The following is a 22,182-nucleotide window of genomic DNA, read 5'->3' as shown; positions in this document are numbered from 1 at the left end:
GTATGTCTTCTGTAGAAAAATGCCTGTTTAGGCCTTCTGCCCATTTTTGGATTGGGTTGTTCGTTTTTTTAATATTGAGCTGCCTGAGCTGTTTATATTTATTTATTTACTTACTTACTTATTTATTTAGGCTGCGCCAGGTCTTCGTTGTGGCACTCGGGGATCTTCGCTGCGGCATGCAGGATCTTTTAGTTGCGGCACGCATGCAGGACCCGGGCCCCTTACATTGGGAGCTCGGAGTCTTACCCACTGGACCACCAGGGAAGTCCCCATTTTGTGGATTTTACAAAAACATTTTTCAGTTCATTTGGTTTGTTTTTCTCCCTTTCTTTTCTAGGTATACTCAAATACTGTAATCTGTTCCTCATATTTTGTGCCATCTCAATTTTTATTTCTCTTTGTGAAATCAGAAGATTGAACCATTAAAGTTTTTTTTACGTATGAACACTGTCAGCTTTTGTTGGGATGACCTATATTATGTATGTATGGTGACCATTATTAGAATTCCTTTTAAAGAATGCTATTACCTTTCTGCCTTTGTTGGTTTTTAGTGATCTGAATCTAGTTGCAGATTATTAAGTTATTTGTATGAATAGGTACTATGATCATTCTCGATAAGGTGGGGTTTTTTAATCAACTTTTTATCTCAGTTGGAATAAAAAACCTAGACGACAAGACAAGCTTAGCTGTTTTGACTGCTGTGGTTCTTCAGCCTATCCTGAGCCAGGTTTTCCTTCAGAGCTTTAGTGAAGGTGACCGTAAGGAAAAACCCATTCATTCGTCTGACTCCTGGCTTGTCTTGTGTATTGTGGCTTCATCTTTTTGTTTCTAAGTTTCCGTTTTCTTTGAAAGTGGTCTGCACAGTGAGGTTTGTGGTTATAAACATCGTAGAATTGAAGTAGGCTTTGTTACCTGTGCATTTGGAAAGTCATATATTTCTGATTAAAAATCATACACCAAAGATTTCTCAATTTTGATAGTAAAAAAGGCATCAATTTTTTCTTTAAATAACATTAAGTTGCATTTAAATTATAGTTTTAAATGGTTTGTTACTGGAAAGATACTATTTAAAAGTTTTCTAGAATGGACTAATTTTTATAAATCCAAGATCTTTGAAGAATAATAAACACCGTTAATATAAAGCATTTTAATGTACCAAATACTTTCATATCCATTATTGTCTTAAAATGGTCAAACATAAATGTCATCATCCCTCTCTACAAGACAAAAAGGATTCTGTTTAGGTGACGCGATCAAGATCATTAGGCTTTAAGTGACAAAATGGGACTTGAACACAAATCTATAGACTTCACGTTCTTGTTCTACCCGCTGTACCAAACTGCTGCTCTGCATAGACAGTTTTTACCTAGAAAGAAGCGTGGAATGGTGTGTTGCGAATTTCTGAAAAAGTGCATATTACTTGCTGACTTGTGACACTGCAGATGAGATGTGAGGGAGGCTCTGTTAACTCAGTCAGGTGAAGAAAAATGTTTGTCAAATTGTGATTTTCTCTGCAGCAATTGAGCTGTGGGCCCAGAGACATTAGGTATCATTTTTGTCTTTTTTTTCTGCTGCATGGAGTGAGATCTTTATTGTTAATACGAAGGCGAGAAAGCCCAGCCCTACGTGTCAACAAGTTAAAGCATTGAAATGCCACAGCTCACCAGATGTAATGGAGCTCGAACGAGGAAGTGCTGCTTTCCTACCAGTTCTGGCAAAGCCGGAAGGCTCCACCGAGAAGCTGCCTGCCTCTGTGCCAAGTCCTGACAGTGGAGCAGGTGTTCTGTAGGCAGAAAGAGCACGGTGAAGCCTGCCAGGCACTTGAGTAAAGATAAGAAGGTGTAATGGTCATATGTGTTTTTCTAGGAGTAGTAATCCTCAAAGTATCGTGGTGGGACCAGCAGCATCACCTTGGAACCTGTTAAAAATGCCAATTAGGTGGCCCCATCCCAGACCTACTAAATCAGAAACTCTGGGTGTGGGGCCAGCAGTCTGCTTAACGAGCCTGTGATTCTGATTCATGCTGAAGTTTAAAATGTTCTGTTCTGGAGTCACACGAAGAGATAAAGACTGTAAGATAAAGGTTTAAAACTGGCCTAGGAAAAGTAGTGCTGGCAACATATGAATACATTTAGTTTTATATTCAGGAGATACCTTATAACTCAGTGTGGAATGATCCTTAAAGATAGAGACCAGTCATAACTGATACTAAGGCATCTGGTTTCTGTCTGCACTATGCACTTCACTTGTTAATGCATATATTTAGATCTTGTTATAAAGATTTCTATTTCTGATTTTCAAGAAACAGAACTGAGTAGACCAGGTAGAATCCTTTACCCAGAAGCCGTACCTGTAGGAAGCCCAGCCGTAGCATTGTGCTGTGTTACCTAGTGGACTTTAATGAAGCAAAGTAGCTGAAAGATGATAGTCTCCCTTCTGAATACTAGACTCACAGCCAACTCTGTAGAGATGATACTGTCATGGCACAAATCTAAACTTAGAGATAGGTAGACAGACGATAGAATTGGGATGCTGAGGAAGAGATGTGATGAGGGCATGTTGACTCTCAGCTAGTTGGGTTGGATGGATGGATAGATGGATGGAAGGAAAGATGGATGGATAGATAACAGAGGGAGGGAGAGAAGGAAGGAAGGAAAGGAAAGGAGGGAGGGAGGGAGGGAGATGACAGAATTGAGGTGCTGAGGAGGGATGAGGAACATGTCAACTTGTATTAGTTGGGTCAGTTTGGGCATATTTGAGAGTACTCATAGGGAAGTGGTCATCGCTTAGTTTCTTCAAGTAATGAGGCAGTTTATTGTTAAAGAAAAGATTGATTTAAGTGCTTATTTGTATCTATTAAAGAATACATTTTTATTGTGGAAAAAAAGACACAATAATAGAAGAAAATTAAAACTTAGCTGTATATATATAATCCTTTCATTTAAGGATAAATTGCTTAATATTCTGGTACAGTTCATTCCAGCACTTTCTCCTTATAAGAATATTATATTAATAATATATATGGTCCTACCATCTTGGAATCTCATAAGTCATATAGGCCTGAGTTTGTTTCTCTAATTCAACAATATAACAGGAGCTCCACCCACAGTGTCATTAAATACATTTTTTTGAATTAGGATTTTTAATGCTATCATTTGTATAGCGTTTTCTTGATTTATTTTTCTACTTTTTGTTAGAAAGTTAGATTCTTTGCTATATTTTGCTATAATAAATGAGTATGATTAATATTTTAGTGTGTAAGTGTTTTTCTCCACATCTCTGATTATTTCATTGGTATAGATGAAATAACATCTATACCAATAACAGTGACTTTGTCGAGTAAAAATGTATGAACATTTTTAAGGCCTTTAATTACCCAGTTGTGTATAGAAGTGAATATACTACCATGAACCCAGAGAAAACTGAATTTTTCTAAGATATCCGATCTTCTACTGGGAAAATTGTTAACCTCTAGAGATTTTTTTTTTTTTTAATTTTATTAATTTATTTATTTATGGCTGTGTTGGCTCTTCATTTCTGTGCGAGGGCTTTCTCTAGTTGCGGCAAGCGGGGGCCACTCTTCATCGCGGTGCGCCGACCTCTCACTGTCGCAGGCTCTCTTGTAGAGCACAGGCTCCAGACGCGCAGGCTCAGTAATTGTGGCTCACGGGGCTAGTTGCTCCGCGGCATGTGGGATCCTCCCAGACCACGGCTCGAACCCGTGTCCCCTGCATTGGCAGGCAGACTCTCAACCACTGCGCCACCAGGGAAGCCCACCTCTAGAGATTTTAAAAATAGTTAATGTATTAGGTACTATTTTATTTTATTTTAAAATTAAATTTCTTTTTTAAATATTTTATTTTATTTTATTTATTTATTTGGTTGTTCCGGGTCTTAGTTGTGGCCGATGGGCTCCTTAGTTGCAGCTCACCAGCTCAGTTGCAGCACGTGTGCTCCTTAGATGCAGCAAGTGAACTCTTAGCTGCAGCATGCGAACTCTTAGTTGCGGCATACATGTTGGAACTAGTTCTCTGACCAGGGATTGAACCCGCGCCCCCTGTGTTGGGAGCATGGAGTCTTAACCACTGTGCCACCAGAGAAGTCCCTTAGGTACTACTTTAAATAGTAGCTAGTGTGTATGCCAAGCAGTGTATGTACTTGTCTCTTTGTGTGGCTTGTATATTGGAACATATATGTACCTAATCTCGCAGTAACAACATTAGGTAGGCATGATACCCATTTTAGCTATGAAAAAGTTAAAGTTCAGAAATTCAAAGTAATTTGGTGGAGATAAAATAGGCAATAGGTAGCAGAGCTAGAATTTAAACCCAGGTCAGTGTGACATCAGACTGTGCTTCTCCTGCCTTGTTCTCCTTCTTTGCATTTCTGTTACATTTTGGCAGAAGTTTTGTTACTGAATAAAAGTATGGGATTTGTGCCTTGAAAATAAACTTTACAGATTTTTCCCCTTTAAGTCAGTTAGGGCGGCTGGGAAGAGACTAGCAAAAACTATGAAAGAAAAGCCTTAGTGCGAAGGGATCTGCAACCTCACCCCCAACTCCTACCACAACTCTACTCCCACCCCAGGGGGAAAGCACCTCTGACTTCCTCCCATAGAGAGTCCAAACGGTGCTAAGAGACACCCAGAAGGTGGTGGTGACAAGAAGCAGAGAAACTGGGGTAAGGAGATGAGAAACTCACCAACCGAAGCAACGCAAATCAGTCTTTGAAGGTCATCAAACAGTCCTAAGAGTTGGAGGCAGTGCTGGATGAAAACAGGCAAATGTCTTTCAGGGGGACCTTCAAGATGGCAGAGGAGTAAGATATGGAGATCACCTTCCTCCCCACAGATATATCAGAAATACTTCTACACGTGGAACAACGCCTACAGAACACTCACTGAATGCTGGCAGAAGACCTCAGACTTCCCAAAAGGCAAGAAACTCCCCACGTACCTGACTGTGTGGCTGACCGGCTCTTAGTGCTCCAGCTGGGTGTCAGGCCTGAGCCTCTGAGGTGGGAGAGCCAAGTTCAGGACATCGGACCACCGGAGACCTCGCGGCCCCATGTAATATCCATCGGTGAGAGCCCTCCCAGAGATCTCTGTCTCAACACTAAGACCCAGCTCCACCCAACAGCCAGCAAGCTCCAGTGCTGGAGAGCCCATGCCAAACAACTAGCAAGGCGGGAACACAACCCCACCCATTAGCAGAGAGGCTGCCTAAAATCATACTAAGTTCAGAGACTCCCCAAACCCGCCACCAGATGCGGCCCTGCCCACCAGAAAGACAAGATGCAGCCCCACCCACCAGAACACAGGCACTAGTCCCCTCCACCAGGAAGCCTACACAACCCACTGAACCAGCCTTAGCCACTGGGGGCAGACACCAAAAACAACGGGAACTGCAAACCTGCAGCCTGCGAAAAGAAGACCCCAAACACAGTAAGTTAAGCAAAATGGGAAGACAGAGAAATATGCAGTAGATGAAGGAGCAAGGTAAAAACCCAGCAGACCTAACAAATGAAGAGGAAGTAGGCAGTCTACCTGAAAAAGAATTCAGAGTAATGATAGTAAAGATGATCCAAAAGTCTTGGAAATAGAATGGAGAAAATACAAGAAACGTTTAACAAGGACCTAGAAGAACTAAAGAGCAGACAAACATTGATGAACAACACAATAAATGAAATTAAAAGTTCTCTGGAAGGAAACAACAGCAGAATAACTGAGGCAGAAGAACGGATAAGTGACCTGGAAGATAAAATAGTGGAAATAACTACTGCAGAGCAGAATAAAGAAAAAAGAATGAAAAGAATTGAGGACAGTCTCAGAGACCTCTGGGACAACATTAAACGTACCAACATTTGGATTATAGGGATCCCAGAAGAAGAAGAGAAATAGAAAGGGACTGAGAACACACTTGAAGAGATTATAGTTGAAAACTTCACTAACATGGGAAAGGAAATCGTCAAGTCCAGGAAGTGTACAGAGTCCCATACAGGATAAATCCAAGGAGAAACATGCCAAGACATATTAATCAAACTATCAGAAGTTAAATACAAAGAAAAAATATTAAAAGCAGCAAGGGAAAAGCAACAAATAACATACAAGGGAATCCCCATAAGGTTAACAGCTGATCTTTCAGCAGAAAGTCTGCAAGCCAGAAGGGAGCGGCAGGACATATTTAAAGTGATGAAAGGGAAAAACCTACAACCAAGATTACTCTACCCAACAAGGATCTCATTCAGATTTGACAGGGAAATTGAAACCTTTACAGACAAGCAAAAGTTATGAGAATTCAGCACCACCAAAGCAGCTTTACAGCAAATGCTAAAGGAACTTCTCTAGGCAGGAAACACAAGAGAAGGAAAAGACCTACAAAAACAAACCCATAACAATTAAGAAAATGGTAATAGGAGCATACATATCGATAATTACCTTAAATGTAAATGGATTAAATGCTCCAACCAAAAGACATAGACTGGCTGAATGGATACAAAAACAACACCTGTATATATTCTGTCTACAAGAGACCCACTTCAGACTTAGGGACACATACAGACTGAAAGTGAGGGGATGGAAAAAGATATTCCATGCAACTGGAAATCAGAAGAAAGCTGGAATAGCAATTCTCATATCAGACAAGATAGACTTTAAAATAAAGAATGTTACAAGAGACACGGAAGAACACTCCATAATGATCAAGGGATCAGTCCAAGAAGAAAATATAACAATTGAAAATATTTATGCACCCAACACAGGAGCCCCTCAATACATAAGGCATATGCTAACAGCCATAAATGGGGAAATGGACAGTAACACAATCATAGTAGGGGACTTTAACACCCCACTTTCACCAATGGACAGTTCATCCAAAATGAAAATAAATAAGGAAATGCAAGCTATAAATGGCACATTAAATAAGATGGACTTAATTGATATTTATAGGTCATTCCATCCAAGAACAACAGAATACACATTCTTCTCAAGCTCTCATGGAATATTATCCAGGATAGATCATATCTTGGGTTACAAATCAAGCCTTGGTAAATTTAAGAAAATTGAAATCGTATCAAGTATCTTTTCCGACCACAACACTGTAAGACTGCATATCAGTTACAGGAAGAAAACTGTAAAAAATACAAGCACATGGAGGCTAAACAATACACTACTAAATAACCAAGAGATCATTGAAGAAATCAAAGAGGAAATCAAAAAATACCTAGAAACAACTGACAGTGAAAACACGACAACCCAAAACCTATGGGATGCAGCAAAAGCAGTTCTAAGAGGGAAGTTTATATCAATACAGTCCTACCTCAGGAAGCAAGAAAAATTTCAAATAAACAACCTAACCTTAAACCTAAAGCAATTATAGAAAGAAGAAGAAGAAAAAAAAACCCAACATTAGCAGAAGGAAAGAAATCATAAAGATTAGATCAGAAATAAATGAAAAAGAAATGAAGGAAACAGTAGCAAAGATCAGTAAAACTAAAAGCTGGTTCTTTGAGAAGATAAAATTGATAAACCATTAGCCAGACTCATCAAGACAAAAAGGGAGAAGACTCAAATCAATAGAATTAGAAATGAAAAAGGAGAAGTAACAGCTGACACTGCAGAAGTACAAAGGATCATGAGAGATTACTACAAGCAACTATATATGCCAATAAAATGGACAACTTGGAAGAAATGGACGAATTCTTACAAGAGCACAACCTTCCGAGACTGAACCAGGAAGAAATAGAAAATATGAACAGACCAATCACAAACACTGAAATTGAAACTGTGATTAAAAATCTTCCAACAAACAAAAGCCCAGGACCAGATGGCTTCACAGGCAAATTCTATCAAACATTTAGAGAAGAGCTAACACCTATCCTTCTCAAACTCTTCCAAAATATAGCAGAGGGAGGAACACTCCCAAACTCATTCTACGAGGCCACCATCACCCTGATACCAAAACCAAAGAGGTCACAAAAAAGAAAACTACAGGCCAATATCACTGATAAGCACAGATGCAAAAATGCTCAGCAAAATACTAGCAAACAGAATCCAACAGCACATTAAAAGGATCATACACCATGATCAAGTGGGGTTTATCCCAAGAAGTCAAGGATTCTTCCAATATACGCAAATCAGTCAGTGTGATACACCATATTAACAAATTGAAGGAGAAAAACCATATGATAATATCAGTAGATGCAGAAAAAGCTTTCGACAAAATTCAACACCCATTTATGATAAAAACTCTCCAGAAAGTAGGTGTAGAGGGAACCTACCTCAACATAATAAAGGCCATATATGACAGACCCACAGCCAACATTGTTCTCAATGGTGAAAGACTGAAACCATTTCCTCTAAGATCAGAAAGAAGAAAAGGTTGCCCACTCTCACCACTGTTATTCAACATAGTTTTGGAAGTTTTAGCCACAGCAGTCAGAGAAGAAAAAGAAATAATAGGAATCCAAATTGGAAAAGAAGAAGTAAAATTGTCACGGTTTGCAGGTGACATGATACTATACATGGAGAATCCTAAAGATGCTAGTAGAAAACTACTAGAGCTAATCAGTGAATTGGGTAAAGTAGAAGGATGCAAAATTAATGCACAGAAACCTCTTGCATTTCTGCACACTAACAACGAAAAATCTGAAAGAGAAATTAAGGAAGCACCCCCTATATGCCACTGCAACAAAAAGAATAAAATACCTAGGAATAAACCTACCTATGGAGACAAAAAACCTGTATGCATAAAACTGTAAGACACTGGTGAAAGAAATTAAAGATGATACAAACAGATGGAGAGATATACCATGTTCTGGGATTGGAAGAATCAATATTGTGAAAATGACTGTACTACCCAAAGCAATCTACAGATTTAGTGCAGTCCCTATCAAACTACCAACGGCTTTGTTCACAGTAGAACAAAAAATTTCACAATTTGTATGGAAACACAAAAGACCCCGAATAGCCAAAGATTGCTTTCTCAAAGCAATCTTGAGAAAGAAAAACGGAGCTGTAGGAATCAGACACCCTGACTTCAGACTCTACTACAAAGCTACAGGAATCAAGACAGTATGGTACTGGCACAGAAACAGAAATATAGATCAGTGGACAGGATAGAAAGCCCAGAGATAAACCCAAGCACATATGGTCACCTATCTTTGCTAAAGGAGGCAAGAATATACAATGGAGAAAAGACAGCCTTTTCAATAAGTGGTGCTGGGAAAACTGGACAGCTACATATAAAAGAATGAAATCAGAACAATTCCTAACACCATACACAAAAATAAACTCAAAATGGATTAAAGAGCTAAATGTAAGGCCAGACGCTATAAAACTCTTAGAGGAAAACATAGGCAGAACCCTCTGTGACATAAATCACAGCAAGATCCTTTTTTTGACCCACCTCCTAGAGAAATGGAAATAAAAACAAAAGTAAACAAATGGGACCTAATGAAACTTAAAAGCTTTTGCACGGCCAAGGAAACTATAAACAAGACGAAAAGAGAACCGTCAGAATGGGAGAAAATCTTTGCAAACGAAGCAACTGACAAAGGATTAATCTCCAAAATTTACAAGCAGCTCATGCAGCTCAATATCAAAAAAACAAGCAACCCAATCCAAAAATGGGCAGAAGACCTAAATAGACATTTCTCCAAAGAAGATATACAGTTTGCCAACAAACACATGAAAGGATGTTCAACATCACTAATCATTAGAGAAATGCAAATCGAAACTACAATGAGGGCTTCCCTGGTGGCGCAGTGGTTGAGAGTCCGCCTGCCGATGCAGGGGACACGGGTTTGTGCCCCGGTCCGGGAAGATCCCACATGCCGCGGAGTGTCTAGGCCTGTGAGCCATGGCCGTTGAGCCTGTGCGTCCGGAGCCTGTGCTCCGCAACGGGAGAGGCCACAGCAGTGAGAGGCCTGCGTACTCCAAAAAACAAACAAACAAACAAAAAAACTACAATGAGATATCGTCTCACACTGGTCAGAATGGCCATCATCAAAAATCTACAAACAATAAATGCTGGAGAGGGTGTGGAGAAAAGGGAACCGTCCTGCACTGTTGAGGGGAATGTAAATTGATACAGCCATTATGGAGAACAGTATGGAGGTTCCTTAAGAAACTAAAAGCAGAACTACCATACGACCCAGCAATCCCACTACTGGGCATATTCCCTGAGAAAACCATAATTCAAAAAGAGTCATTTGGGCTTCCCTGGTGGCGCAGTGGTTGAGAGCCTGCCTGCCGATGCAGGGGACGTGGGTTCATGCCCCGGTCTGGAAAGATCCCTCATGCCGTGGAGCGGCAGGGCCCGTGAGCCATGGCCGCTGAGCCTGCGCGTCCGGAACCTGTGCTCTGCAATGGGAGGGGCTGCAACAGTAAGAGGCACGCGTACCTCAAAAAAAAAAATAAAAGAGTTATGTTCCACAATGTTCGTTGCAGCTCTATTCACAATAGCCAGGACGTGGAAGCAACCTACATGTCCATCAACAGATGAATGGATAAAGAAAATGTGGCACATATATACAATGGAATATTACTCAGCCATAAAAAGAAATGAAATTGAGTTATTTGTAGTGGGGTGGATGGACCTAGAGTCTATCTTACAGAGTGAAGTAAGTCAGAAAGAGAAAAACAAATACCATATGCTAACATGTATATATGGAATCCAAAAAAAAAAGTACTGAAAAACCTAGGGGCAGGACAGGAATAAAGATGCAGACATAGAGAATGGACTTGAGGACACAGGGAGGTGTAAGGGGAAGCTGGGACGAAGTGAGAGAGTGGCATGGACATATATACACTACCAGCTGTAAAACAGGTAGCTAGTGGGAAGCAGCCGCATGGCACAGGGAGATCAGTTCGGTGCTTTGTGACCGCCTAGAGGGGTGGGATAGCGAGGGTGGGAGGGAGATGCAAGAGGGAGGAGATATGGGAATATATGTATATGTACAGGTGATTAACTTTGTTATACATCAGAAACTAAACATTGTTAAGCAACTATACTCCAGTAAAGATGTTAAAAAAAAAAAAAAAAAAGAAAGTAAAGTTTACAACCACTCCCAGATATGTGATGGTTCTTTCTTTAACTTGCAATTTCCAGTGACCTGTGCCTGAGAAAGGAAATGGTCAAGTCAGAGACTTTTGTTAATCTAGAGAATTAGACTCCTGGTTTATAGAGGAAGTCTATTTCACATTTTATATTCTTCAGTGAATTCATCTTCAGTGTAGTTTACTGTTCACTTTTGAACGGAAATAAAGTGTTCCTCAACAATGTGTTTATTTGGATAAAAAGGGAATTAGACAGAGTCTACTCTGGGAATTTAAAATAACACACACAGTTATAAATGTCAGTGTTTTTATCAATTTCTTTAGATAAGGTGGGTATTTTTTGGGTAGGAAGCTAAAAGAAACAAAGTTGAACCTGGGAGATAAATCTTGGCAAATAAGAAGTTGAAAATAAAGGAAGTATAAACCTTGAACTTCTTATTTCTGAAATTGGCTTAATTCTTCATTTTAGAGATATTTTTTAGGACTTACGGTTTTAAATTTTTCTTAGAATAAATCTGACTTTTGGTGAGAGGAGGAGTGCCTGTTCACTCTGTAAGTAATTGAGAATGTGGGCAGGATAGTTGGTATTTTTAAAAATTCACGACAAACACTGTTAACATTGTCTTGTCACTGACTTGAGTTTCATGCAGGGGTTCAGATGCCGGTGTCTGGAGGAGGGAACTCAGATGGTTCAAAGCTTGTGCAGTTGCCTCAGAAGTCACTGGGGCATAATAGCCTTTTTCAAATCCTACGAGTTGATCAATCAGAAAGGATTTACGAAGTAACTAGAATGTGGTTTACTGTCTGCCCTGAGAATCAAAATTCTCAGATAGCTGCATGGAACTTTCTGCAGTGATGGAAGCGTTCTCTGTGCTGCCCACTGTGGTACTGACCACATCAAATACTAGAAATGTGGCTTCTACAACTCAGGAAATGCATTTTAAGTTTTATTTTACTTCTTTTTATTTAAAATCAGTTAGCTACAAGGGCTACCTTAAAAGCACAGGTGTAGAAGGTGGCTCTGATGTTCTGTTTTCACCAGGGACCTTTTTGCATTAAATTTAACGTCCCTCCATTGCAGCTTGTCACACCGGCCTCCCACATCTCACGCTGTCCTGGTAGTTTCATCTGATCCTGTGGGCCAGCGACCGCCTGGCAGTTGTGTCACTCCCTTTCCCGCGCACTGGTCCCTCCAGGAAGGATGCAGGACCTTTCTTGCTGTATCCAAGTGGTGGGTCCCATCCTCCTTCCAGGGAAGAGAACAGACTGGCTTCATTTTTTATTTTTTAATTCTTTACACCGTTTTTTTCCTATAAATTAATTTTATTTATTCATTTACTTATTCATGTATGTATGTATGTATGGCTGCATTGGTTCTACTGCAGCACCAATGATGTTTTACTGCACTTAGTTGTTTCCTTCGTGTGTGTCCCTGTATGGACTGTAAGCCCTCTCAACTAGCCCCACACAATGGCTTGGCCTCCCGTGTCCGGAAGATGTGTGTACTAGACAGCTTTGTCCTCAGGCCAGTGGGGCTTCGAGTTGAGACTAAATTGTAAACAAAATTGATTGGTTTATCCCAAGTATGTCTTCAGTGGAAAGAAGAATTAAGTCTAGGTTACGTTTTTTTGACAACTACAGTTCTTAGTCTGACGTCTTTAGCTGACTAGCCATTAAAGGAGGGAAGGAAAGGAAGGAAAGAAAATACCTTCTATTTGTCTTGGTTTAGGTCACTGCATTTAATCCCTTAGTCATCCTTGCCACCTGCCAAATTTGGACACGTTCTTCCTAGACAGTAAACAAGCAAACTGATCTGATTTGTGATGTGAAATAAATATTGTTTGTTTTATGAGCTGATAATGGGGTATTTAACACTTCGGCAGTGTTGACAAGTGATAGCAAATGAAAAGATATTTCACTTGGTTTTCCTCTCTGCCCTTGGTGACATTAAAAAAAACAGTCTTGTTTCTTGTTTTACCTGAGTTCTGTATATAACACTCTCAGTAAAGAGCAGTGGAAATGGTTCTTCATGAAAGCAAACATTTGGACAAATTGTCATTTGTATTGAACATACAGGATTCTCTTTTTTTTCTTTTTTTTTCAAGTTTCCAGGAGAAACCATAGTGCTTGGACTCCACGGAAGACTGTTACTGTCTAGTTTTTTGTGTATTTTACCATGTGTGTGACTGTCCCACGTTGCAGCCCATCCTATTGCCATGGCTGCTGACTTGTCAAGGATGCTCTGAGAGTTTACTAGAAAGTAAACACACACTCTTCAACTTCCTTAACAGAAGAATCACTGTGAGTCCAGCATCATGATGATGTTCACTGGTGGTGTTGGTTGTGATGTGATTTATCAAGTGAGGTTTAACATCTTAAGTTTGTCTTATTTATTTGTTTGTGTTTGTTTATTTATGGCTTGTTGTGTCTTCTTTGCTGAGCGTGGGCTTTTCCTAGTTGCGGCGAGTGGGGGCTACTCTGTTGAGGTGCGCGGGCTTCTCATTGCTTTGGCTTCTCTTGTTGCGGAGCACGGGCTCTGGGTGCATGGGCTTCAGTAGTTGTGGCACACGGGCTCAGTAGTTGTGACTCGTGGCCTCTAGAGCGCAGACTCAGTAGTTGTGGCCCACGGGCTTAGTTGCTCTGCAGCATGTGGGATCTTCCCAGACCAGGGCTCAAACCCATGTCCCCTGCATTGGCAGGAGGATTCTTACCTCCGCGCCACCAGGTAAGCCCCTTAGGTTTGTCTTTATTTTTAGTTAGATCTTCAGAAAAACTGGTTAAACTTGTTATAATATTAATCTGAATACATGCTCTGTAAACTTGCTTTTTGGTCATCACATAACATTTGTGGCAATAAGATAAGTAGAGAGGTGATAGTAGAGTCCACAGCAGTTAACACTGGCCTGCAGCATAAAAAGAAATAAAGAGGTCACACTCCCTAGGAGCATGACGCTGGTGCCATGTATATGGATGTTGAAAGGCTGTGACGTCCTTGGCCTCCTAACGAAGGAAACAGCATCTGTGTTTCTTCTGCAGAAGCTCAGTGAGGTAGTACTGAGAACTCTGCTTGTCACATGGAATTTGAGTTGTGGTCATTGCCACCAGGCAGCCCCGCAGGTGCCCCACCATCCCCTTCCCTGTGCCTTCACACACCCTCACCCAGGCAGCCCTCACCTGGTTACCTCTCCTGGGAAACCTTCCCTGTCTCCAGAGGGTCCTCCCTCGGGGTATCATATAACACCCTTTTCCTTTGCAGTAAACCTGTCCTCTCAGCCTTCTTGTCTCAGACTGGATTCCCAGTCCCCTGCCCCTTGCCTGGAATGTCATAGGTGTTGAGTAAAAACAGCAAAATGAACCAAATGGACCTAGATATGGGTTTTAAGGTCTATCCCAAATCCACTAGCCTTGCACATCTATTTGGTGTAGGTATGTTTTTAATTTGGTTTAACCTTAATAGCCTCAAACAGGACTTTGAATTTGGCAGAACAGAGTTCTAATGTTAATATGTCTCTCTGTAAACTGTAAGGTTCTAAATACACACAGAAATCTTGTGCTATGTTCTTAACTTAGCAGTTAAAATAATATTACTTGATCGGGCTTCCCTGGTGGCACAGTGGTTGAGAGCCTGCCTGCCGATGCAGGGGACGCGGGTTCATGCCCCGGTCCGGGAAGATCCCACATGCCGCGGAGCGGCTGGGCCCGTGAGCCATGGCCGCTGAGCCTGCGCGTCCGGAGCCTGTGCTCCGCAACGGGAGGGGCCGCGGCGGTGAGAGGCCCGCGTACCGCAAAAAAAAAAGAATATTACTTGATCATATTTTTCAAATTAACTTGAAAGAAAAGGCTGGGCACGTATGACATCTTTCATCCATCCTGCTGTATCAGGACCTTCACAGTTGAGCCCAGTGGTACCCGATGCTGTGCCCCACCCCTGCCCTCTTGCTTTCTTGAACCTCTTCTTGCTGACTGTCACTCTGTGTCTGGCTTGCCTCTGTCTCTCCATGTCTCCTAATTGTTATTTCTAAGTTACCATACGTGTAGTCTATCGGCTTAAAATATTACCATTGCAAATTTGTCTTCTTGGTGGATTGTCCCTTTTAATCATTGTGTGATGTCCCTCTCTATCCCTGATAATTTTCTTTGCTCTAAAGCCTGCTTCATCTGATAGTAGTTTCAACCATATTTATGTTAATGTTACATGATGGTTTTTCCCCCAGCCTTTTACTTTCATCCTACCTGTATCTTTATATTTGAAGTGAATTTCTTGTAGACAGCATAAAGATGGACCGTATTTTTTAATACATTCTGCTAATCTGTCTTTTAATTGCTTTTTTAGACCATATACACTTAATGTAATTATTGATATATTAAGACTTAAGTCTCCCTTTTTATTTCTCGTTTTCTCTGTGGTGTTCTCTGTTTTTCATTTCTCTGGGTTTTTCTTTTTCTCCTGGCATTATGTGGGTTGCTTGAACATTTTTTAGAATTTCATTTTAATTTATTTATAATGTTTTTGTGTTGTTATAGCTATGTTATTGGTTGCTCTAGGCATTACATTTTATATGCATAACTTATCAGTTTATGGGGTCAACATTTTGCCAGTTTGTGTGAAGTGTAGGAACCTTGCCTCTTATGTCGCTTTACTGTCCTCATTTACATGACTGTCTTAAATATTTCCTTTGCATACATTTAGAACCATATCAGACAGTGTTATAATTCTTGCTTCAACTCCAAATATAATTTCAAAAACTCAACAGGAGCAGGAAAGCCTATTTTATTTACCTGTATCTTTCCATTTTTATTTCTTCTTCCTCACACCTCTTGAGGTTCTGTTCATTGGTTTTTTTTGGTCTCTTTTTTCTTTGTTGTTTATATTTGGTAATTTATATTATTTTATCTTCACGTTCACTGATCCTTTTCTCTGCTCCCTTCATTCTGCTGTTGAACCCATCCAGTGAGTTTTATTTTCATTATTTTATTTCCTAGTTATAAAATTTCCGTTTAAGAAAATCTGTATCTTTGCTAAGACTTCCTGTTTCTTTGCTGAGACTTTCTGTTCTTTCATTTGTCTCATGTGCATTTGTAACTGTCACTGAAGCATGTTTGTAATGGCTGCTTTTGAATCTTTGTCAGGTAATTCTGACATCTGCGTCATCTTAACATTGTCATCTAGTCACTGTGTTTTTTCATTCAAGTGAGAATTTTCCTGGTTCTTAGTGTAACAGGTGGTTCTAGATGGTAACCTATACATGTTAGGTATTATGATACAAGATCCTGGATCTTATTTAAACCAGTTTTAGGTGGCTTTGTCTGGCACTGCTCTGAGAAGAGACGTTGGGAGGGTGGGGGGCTTCTTACTACCAGGTGGAGGGAGGCGTCAGGATTTCCTTCGTTACCGCTTCCCACGAGGCTGCCACTCACTGCAGTGGAGGAAGTGGGAGGGCCGGGTAGTGGTGAAAGTACTGACTCTGCTGGGCCACTGGACTCTGCTCCAAGGGGCGGGGAGTGAGACTCGGTTACGGGAGTGATGGGGGTGTGAGGGTGAGTGCCTCGTCTCACACCAGCCCAGCCGGCCTGCACAGACTCTTCATCACAGCCTGTCGAGGGGCATGTCCAGCCCCCACTTGCGCTTTGCCTGCTGTGTGTGGCAGTAGGTCACAGTTTTCCTGTGATATTTGCCAAGAGTAGAGCAGTGATTTCCTAGGACTTTTCTGTCTCGCTGGGCTGCCCCTTCCCTGTCCTTCCTTTCGAGGGTGCCTTTGTCGGCACCCATTGCTGTTTCTAGGCTGCAAAGAGGAAGCTCAGGAACTTGCTGCTCTGTCTGTCCTTGGGTCCCAGCTGGACAGCCTCCTCCTCTCCCCTTTCAGCTTCTTCTGCTCTTTCGTTTCTGTGCAGCACCAGGCATTTCCTTGTGTCTAACGGGAGAAATAGGGGAAAGTGTGTCTACTCCGTCTTCCTGTTAACCTTCCTGTTAAGCAGCGCTGCCTGTGTGAGGAATGAGCATTAGCTAGTCTGAGAGGAACCAGTAGCACATTGTCCTACTTCCACTTGAATGTGGGCCATTTCAGTGACTGTGGTCCGTTTGGTAGTGAAGGTGGAGCTCCTTTGGTGTCTGGTGTCATGTTTTCTGAAAGATGAGAGCTGTGAAGTGTCCGAAGGTCTTTCTTGTAACATTTACTTCAGTGTCGGGCAGCTGTGTGCCCCCCACCCCCCCGGCCAAGTACTTTCCCCGAGGGGCCCTGAGGCCACTGTCCAGCAGCCTGGGAGGCCCCGGGGGACCTCCAGCTCGAGCACTGCCGCCCCTTCCACCCCCACTCCTGACACAAGACTTGCTCAGAAGAGCAGAACCAGATGCACTGGCAGCTGCTCTAGGGCCTGTGTCCTTAGCCAGCAAGTCGTTGTCCTTTGTGATTTAGCAAGAAGGTGAGGGGAATCCAGCATTGCAGATAAACTTGTATTTGTATTTCTTTCCCTTTCCAGGCAAAAGCTTATTATCCCAAATGGAAGTTGCCCTGTTATTCTGAATACTTATTTTTGTCAGAAAGTTGTTGCCAAAGAAGATTCAAAAACAACACATGAAGTGCACAGTTGGGACACACCCCTTCCAAGAAGAAGCATCATTTTGGCCCAGATGTTTAGATTTAAGAGCCTAACAAATAACTCACCTGAAAACCAGGTAAACTATCACTGACTTAGAGGTTTTTTGCTTTGTAGTAATACTGCGTTTAAAGGCTTTGGAGTTTATAGAGGTGATTACCTTTGGTCCTTTCCAAATATTCAGCAACTATATATGTAATCTTTAATTTATTAAAATATGAGTTTTCTTTTTTTTTCTCTTCTCATAATTGCCTAAGAATTTTATTTAAGCCTCTTTTATTTATTAAAAAAATCATGTTTTTCTTTTTCATAACATCTGTATCCCTTGGGATAAAAAGAGCTGCATAAACTTGAGGTTATACACTGGAGATTGCTTTTGGGAATTTTAGTGGCCCTGAGCCATGGTCATCCACCAAGATGAACTTGGGGAACCACTAAACTTCACTTGCGGCGGGCACAAAGGACACCCCCGGGACCACTCGGGCTCCAAGTGTCTGACTTCAGTGCGCCTGCCTCAGGGTCGCCTAGTTATCCCAGTCAGCGCAGAGCGGAATACTGAAGCTGACAGTGTGAAGGGACATCGGAAAGGAAAGGAAACGGACTTTGAACCTACTTGGTAGGTGTGGAGTTGAGCGGGAGCTCCCTTTGACTGTCAGAGCGTGTGTCTGGAGAGGATTATGTGAAAAGGAGGGCTGTCTAATCAATTTAATTGAACAGATGTAAAATACAGCTCAAAGTGCATTACTGCTTTAATGTACAGTTTTAGACAGCTATGTGATGTTAAATTCATGAGGTGTGTCTTCGTCTCACGTCAGTGCTAGCGGAGCGGCAGTAGGCTTAGTGGTTAAGCGTGTGGACTTTGGAACTAGGTGCCTAGTTCGGGTCCTGCCTCAGCCACTTGCTGTTGGGTGACCTTGGGTAAGACGCTGAACTCCTGTCTCAACATTCTCATCTGGCAAACAGTGGTAACTATGCAGCCTGCCTCCTTGGGTTGTGAGGTTAAATGTGTTTGTTACACAGCACCGTATGTAAAGAAAAGTGCTGCAATGTAGGAAGCATGGAGCACTCTAGAGGATATTTATTTACTAGGATGTTTACTGGGATCATAAAGGTGTTGCATGTTGCTCACAGGAGTGTGCAAAGTGCTAGCACTTCATAATAACCCTAGTCATTCTTTTATTTTGTTTTGTAGTTTGTGCTATTGAGAGCGTTACCTCATAAAAGAAAATTTTTTAAATCACCATAAGGTGTTTTAATAGCAGTACTTTCTCCATGTTTTCAAATCCCCGAGGTGGTCTGTCCTCCTGCCGCTCCCCTGTTCCTCGACTCACCAGGCCTCCTCGGTCACGTTGGTGGCCCGCGGATGGGAGCCCCGCGCCATGGGCGTGCATCTGTCCTTGTCATTCCTTGAGTGTCCTGCAATCACACCCGATGCTTAGGGTTCCCCAAGCACGTTGGGATTTGGTATGTAGTGTGCCCTCGTGGGTCAGACTGGAATTGTTTCCTTTGCGTGTCTTGCCAGGTTATGTGTGGTGGTCACACCACCGTGGGCACGGACTGGACCCTCAGACACGAACAAGCAGAGCTGGGCTTCCCCGCCCGAGCTCCCCTGAGGGATTCTCTGCTGGATGCAGTCGAAAGCCAAGGAGTTGCCACCTGGTCGGGAGCCGGGGTCCGGGTGGTGGTGCAGAGAGTTTACTCTCTTCGCTGCAGGTGTCAGCAGGCAGATGGCACAGACCCTCCTGGAGTTCGGTGAGTGACGAAACACAGGTGCAGGCACCCAGACTCACCTGGAGAAAGTGGAGGCTTTTCTCAGAGCAATTTCTTCACTGTATTCACCATGTACATGGGTTGTATTTGGTTGGTTGGTTTTTATTTACATCAGAATTTGGGACACATGGTATGACAGAGGATTTTGTCTATTTGTAAAAAAAAGTCCTTACTGAAAAAGTTAGCCGCATTTACTTTTACCTTTAATAGTTCATGTTACTGAAAGTAATACAAGCACAAATGGTATTGTTATAAGAAAGCCAAGGCATGGTTACGTACTTAAAAAGACCACTGCAATAGCTATCAAGTTTTATGTCTTAAACACCTGAATAAGTAAGTGGCAGCTGGTAAATCTGTGGCTCCCAGATGGTGCTGTCACGTCTGCATCAGAGCTCTTGGCAGAACTTCTGCTGTGATGCAGACATTTTTTTACTGCCCTAACCAGTGAGGTGACCACTGACCACCACGTAGGAAATATGGCTAGTGGGACCGAGGAACTACATTTTAAATTTTATTTAAGTTTAGTTAACTTTATTTTAAAGTTTATGTGGATAGTGGCTGCCTTGGTACACAGGATGGCTAGGTAGCTATGAAAGCGAGGGCAAACCTGTGATTCAGAGTACTTTGCTCCAACAGATTGTGGGAATGGCATCTTTTCTACTGAGACTTAGGCTCCTCCTGGTTTTATTTGTTTTCAAATAGCTAGAGACACATCGCTGACTGGGAGTTTATTTATTTATGTCAGACTCTTCTGAGGTTATCTTTCTGTGTTAAATTGCCCTCAAAGCAGTAGGACAGATATATAACAGAAGAGAAATGACAAGCTTAGACGCCAGTTCATCAAACAGTCATTTCGTCTCTCTACTATTAGGAGAACACTACTGAAGAAATAGTAATTCACAGTCATCCTATCCTTACAGTGCCTTCTGATATTTTTCAGAAAGAGCAAGCAGGAAGCACTGCCCTGTTAACCGTGAGTCCTCTTCCAGTGGACAGCAACTTATTTTAAAGTACCATGAATTTGAAAAAAGTCCCTTCAGGTGTAGAGTTAGAGAATGTTTCTTTTGGAATTATAGAAAAAATTTATTTTTATTTTGTTTGGAATATGCGTGTGTGTGAAACCATTATACCCATCTTTAGGTCTCAACATGACCGGTAGCTGTCGACCAGTTTTGTGCTAGACTTAAACTTGTGTAGCTCTAAATAGGATCACCTGAGACAGTTACAGGTTAGACAGAGGGTTAGTCTTGCTTAGCTTTTTTCGCGGTCGGTAGCCGTGCTAGGCTCTAAGGCGGGAGTACCAAGTGAGCAGGGCGCGGGGCACCGCTGCAGGGGGGCGGGCACAGCCGGAGCTGAGGCGGCAGAGCTGGCATTGAGCATCGCGCTCCTCGGAGGCCATCCTCCAGCTCTGCGGCGGCTCCTGTTTTACTTGTTGAGCAAAGAGAAGAAATTGGAAGGTAAGCTGCTGCCAGTGGTCGGCGTGTGAGTGCTTTGGGTTTGTGCCTTGTAATACACCTGGGACATATTGAATGAGACTGTGCTCGTGGTGGATTGAAGGCAGGGCAGGCATACCTCAAAAATAAGAAAACAGCATTGAGTTATTCAGATGGAATGCGCCTGCATCGTGGTGGGGGGCTTCTCGTTGCACACGTGAGGCTGTAAACAGAGGCTGGAGGACCTTAGCGCCATTTCACAGGTGAGGAAACGGGACCTCAGAGAGGTTCTTACTGCTGATAGTCATACAGGTGGATGAAAGAAAAACATCACGAGGTATAGAATCCCCAAATGACGGTATTGTAGAGAATACGGGAGCTAAAAGAAAGGGAAGAATATTGAGTTAGAACCAAGCTGTGTTTAGAATACAGCTGACCCAGGGCTTAAGTCATCCTGGAAAGCCACTGCGGGAGCTGTGCATGAAAAGGAACCTTTGGACAGAGGCCATAGCGTTTGGCCTTGGGTTTGAGACAAGGCTTCTGAGATGTCTTTGGGGTACAAAAAGGTCTTATTGTATAACTGATCATTAGTTTTTTCTAGATTCATTTGCTATAATAATGATCAGGGTCTCCAGTTTACAAATCACATTAAGATAGAAGTAACATTACACTTAGCACCCTAGTGATTCTTTGCTGGTGTGTATAAGGCATCTCCTTGGGGAGTCCCTCAGCAGCATGTGTCCTGGTGTGGACCTTTACACCTGCATGTGCAACACGATACAAGAGGAGACACCATCAGAAGACTTAGGCGTATCGCCTAGGTCACCCTTTTCTACTTGAATTCTGCCTGTAACTTCCTGCCCGTCGGTAACTTGGGGCAGCTGTGCAGTGCACAGAGTCAGTCTTGTCCAGAGGCCCGAGCACAGCCAGCGCAGGAGGGAGGTTGAACAGTGAGGGCCGCTGACCTGCCGTCCCCTGCGTTACCTCACCTGCTTTACCTCAGAGACCTCTCTAGCCAGCAGTGAGCTGAAGACTACTCTGATCACTGCGTGTTTTCTACAGTCAGAAATGGCCGTGTCAGAATACATTAAGGCCTGTGCAAAGAGAGACGGCGCTGTCTTATGAGACTCTGCGGCCACGGTGATCCTCCCTTCCTGCCCAGAGCAGGCCAGGTGCCTCCCGAGGAAGCTGTGGTGACTTTTCGGTCTAACTTGGCACCTTGATCGTATCAAGCTAGTGCTCTAGCCGTGTCACTTTTATGAGATCAGTAAGAGCTTGTCTTCTGGCAGATAGCCCGATTTTTGTTAGCTTTGAAATCAAAAGAAATCT

General features: G+C 42.2%; 1 protein-coding gene across 10 annotated transcripts in view; it reads left to right on the top strand.

The window, feature by feature from the left end:
• The window catches only part of SPIDR (scaffold protein involved in DNA repair), a 351,974-nt gene that overhangs the window by 232,271 nt on the left and 97,521 nt on the right, over positions 1–22,182 (top strand). For all 10 annotated transcript variants that reach the window (XM_027128161.1, XM_027128157.1, XM_027128158.1 and 7 more), the window contains exons 9-10: positions 17,534–17,729; positions 19,173–19,402. In XM_027128161.1, coding sequence (XP_026983962.1) covers positions 17,534–17,729; positions 19,173–19,402 — 426 coding nt within the window. The remainder of the gene's footprint in view (positions 1–17,533; positions 17,730–19,172; positions 19,403–22,182) is intronic.

This window comes from Aethalodelphis obliquidens, unplaced genomic scaffold (assembly GCF_003676395.1).
Source record: "Aethalodelphis obliquidens isolate GAN/ISIS:26980383/991018 unplaced genomic scaffold, ASM367639v1 scaffold33, whole genome shotgun sequence".
Lineage (NCBI taxonomy): Eukaryota > Metazoa > Chordata > Mammalia > Artiodactyla > Delphinidae > Aethalodelphis > Aethalodelphis obliquidens.
Note: the sequence above shows the minus strand (reverse complement) of the source record. Positions and strands in the feature narration are given on the sequence as shown.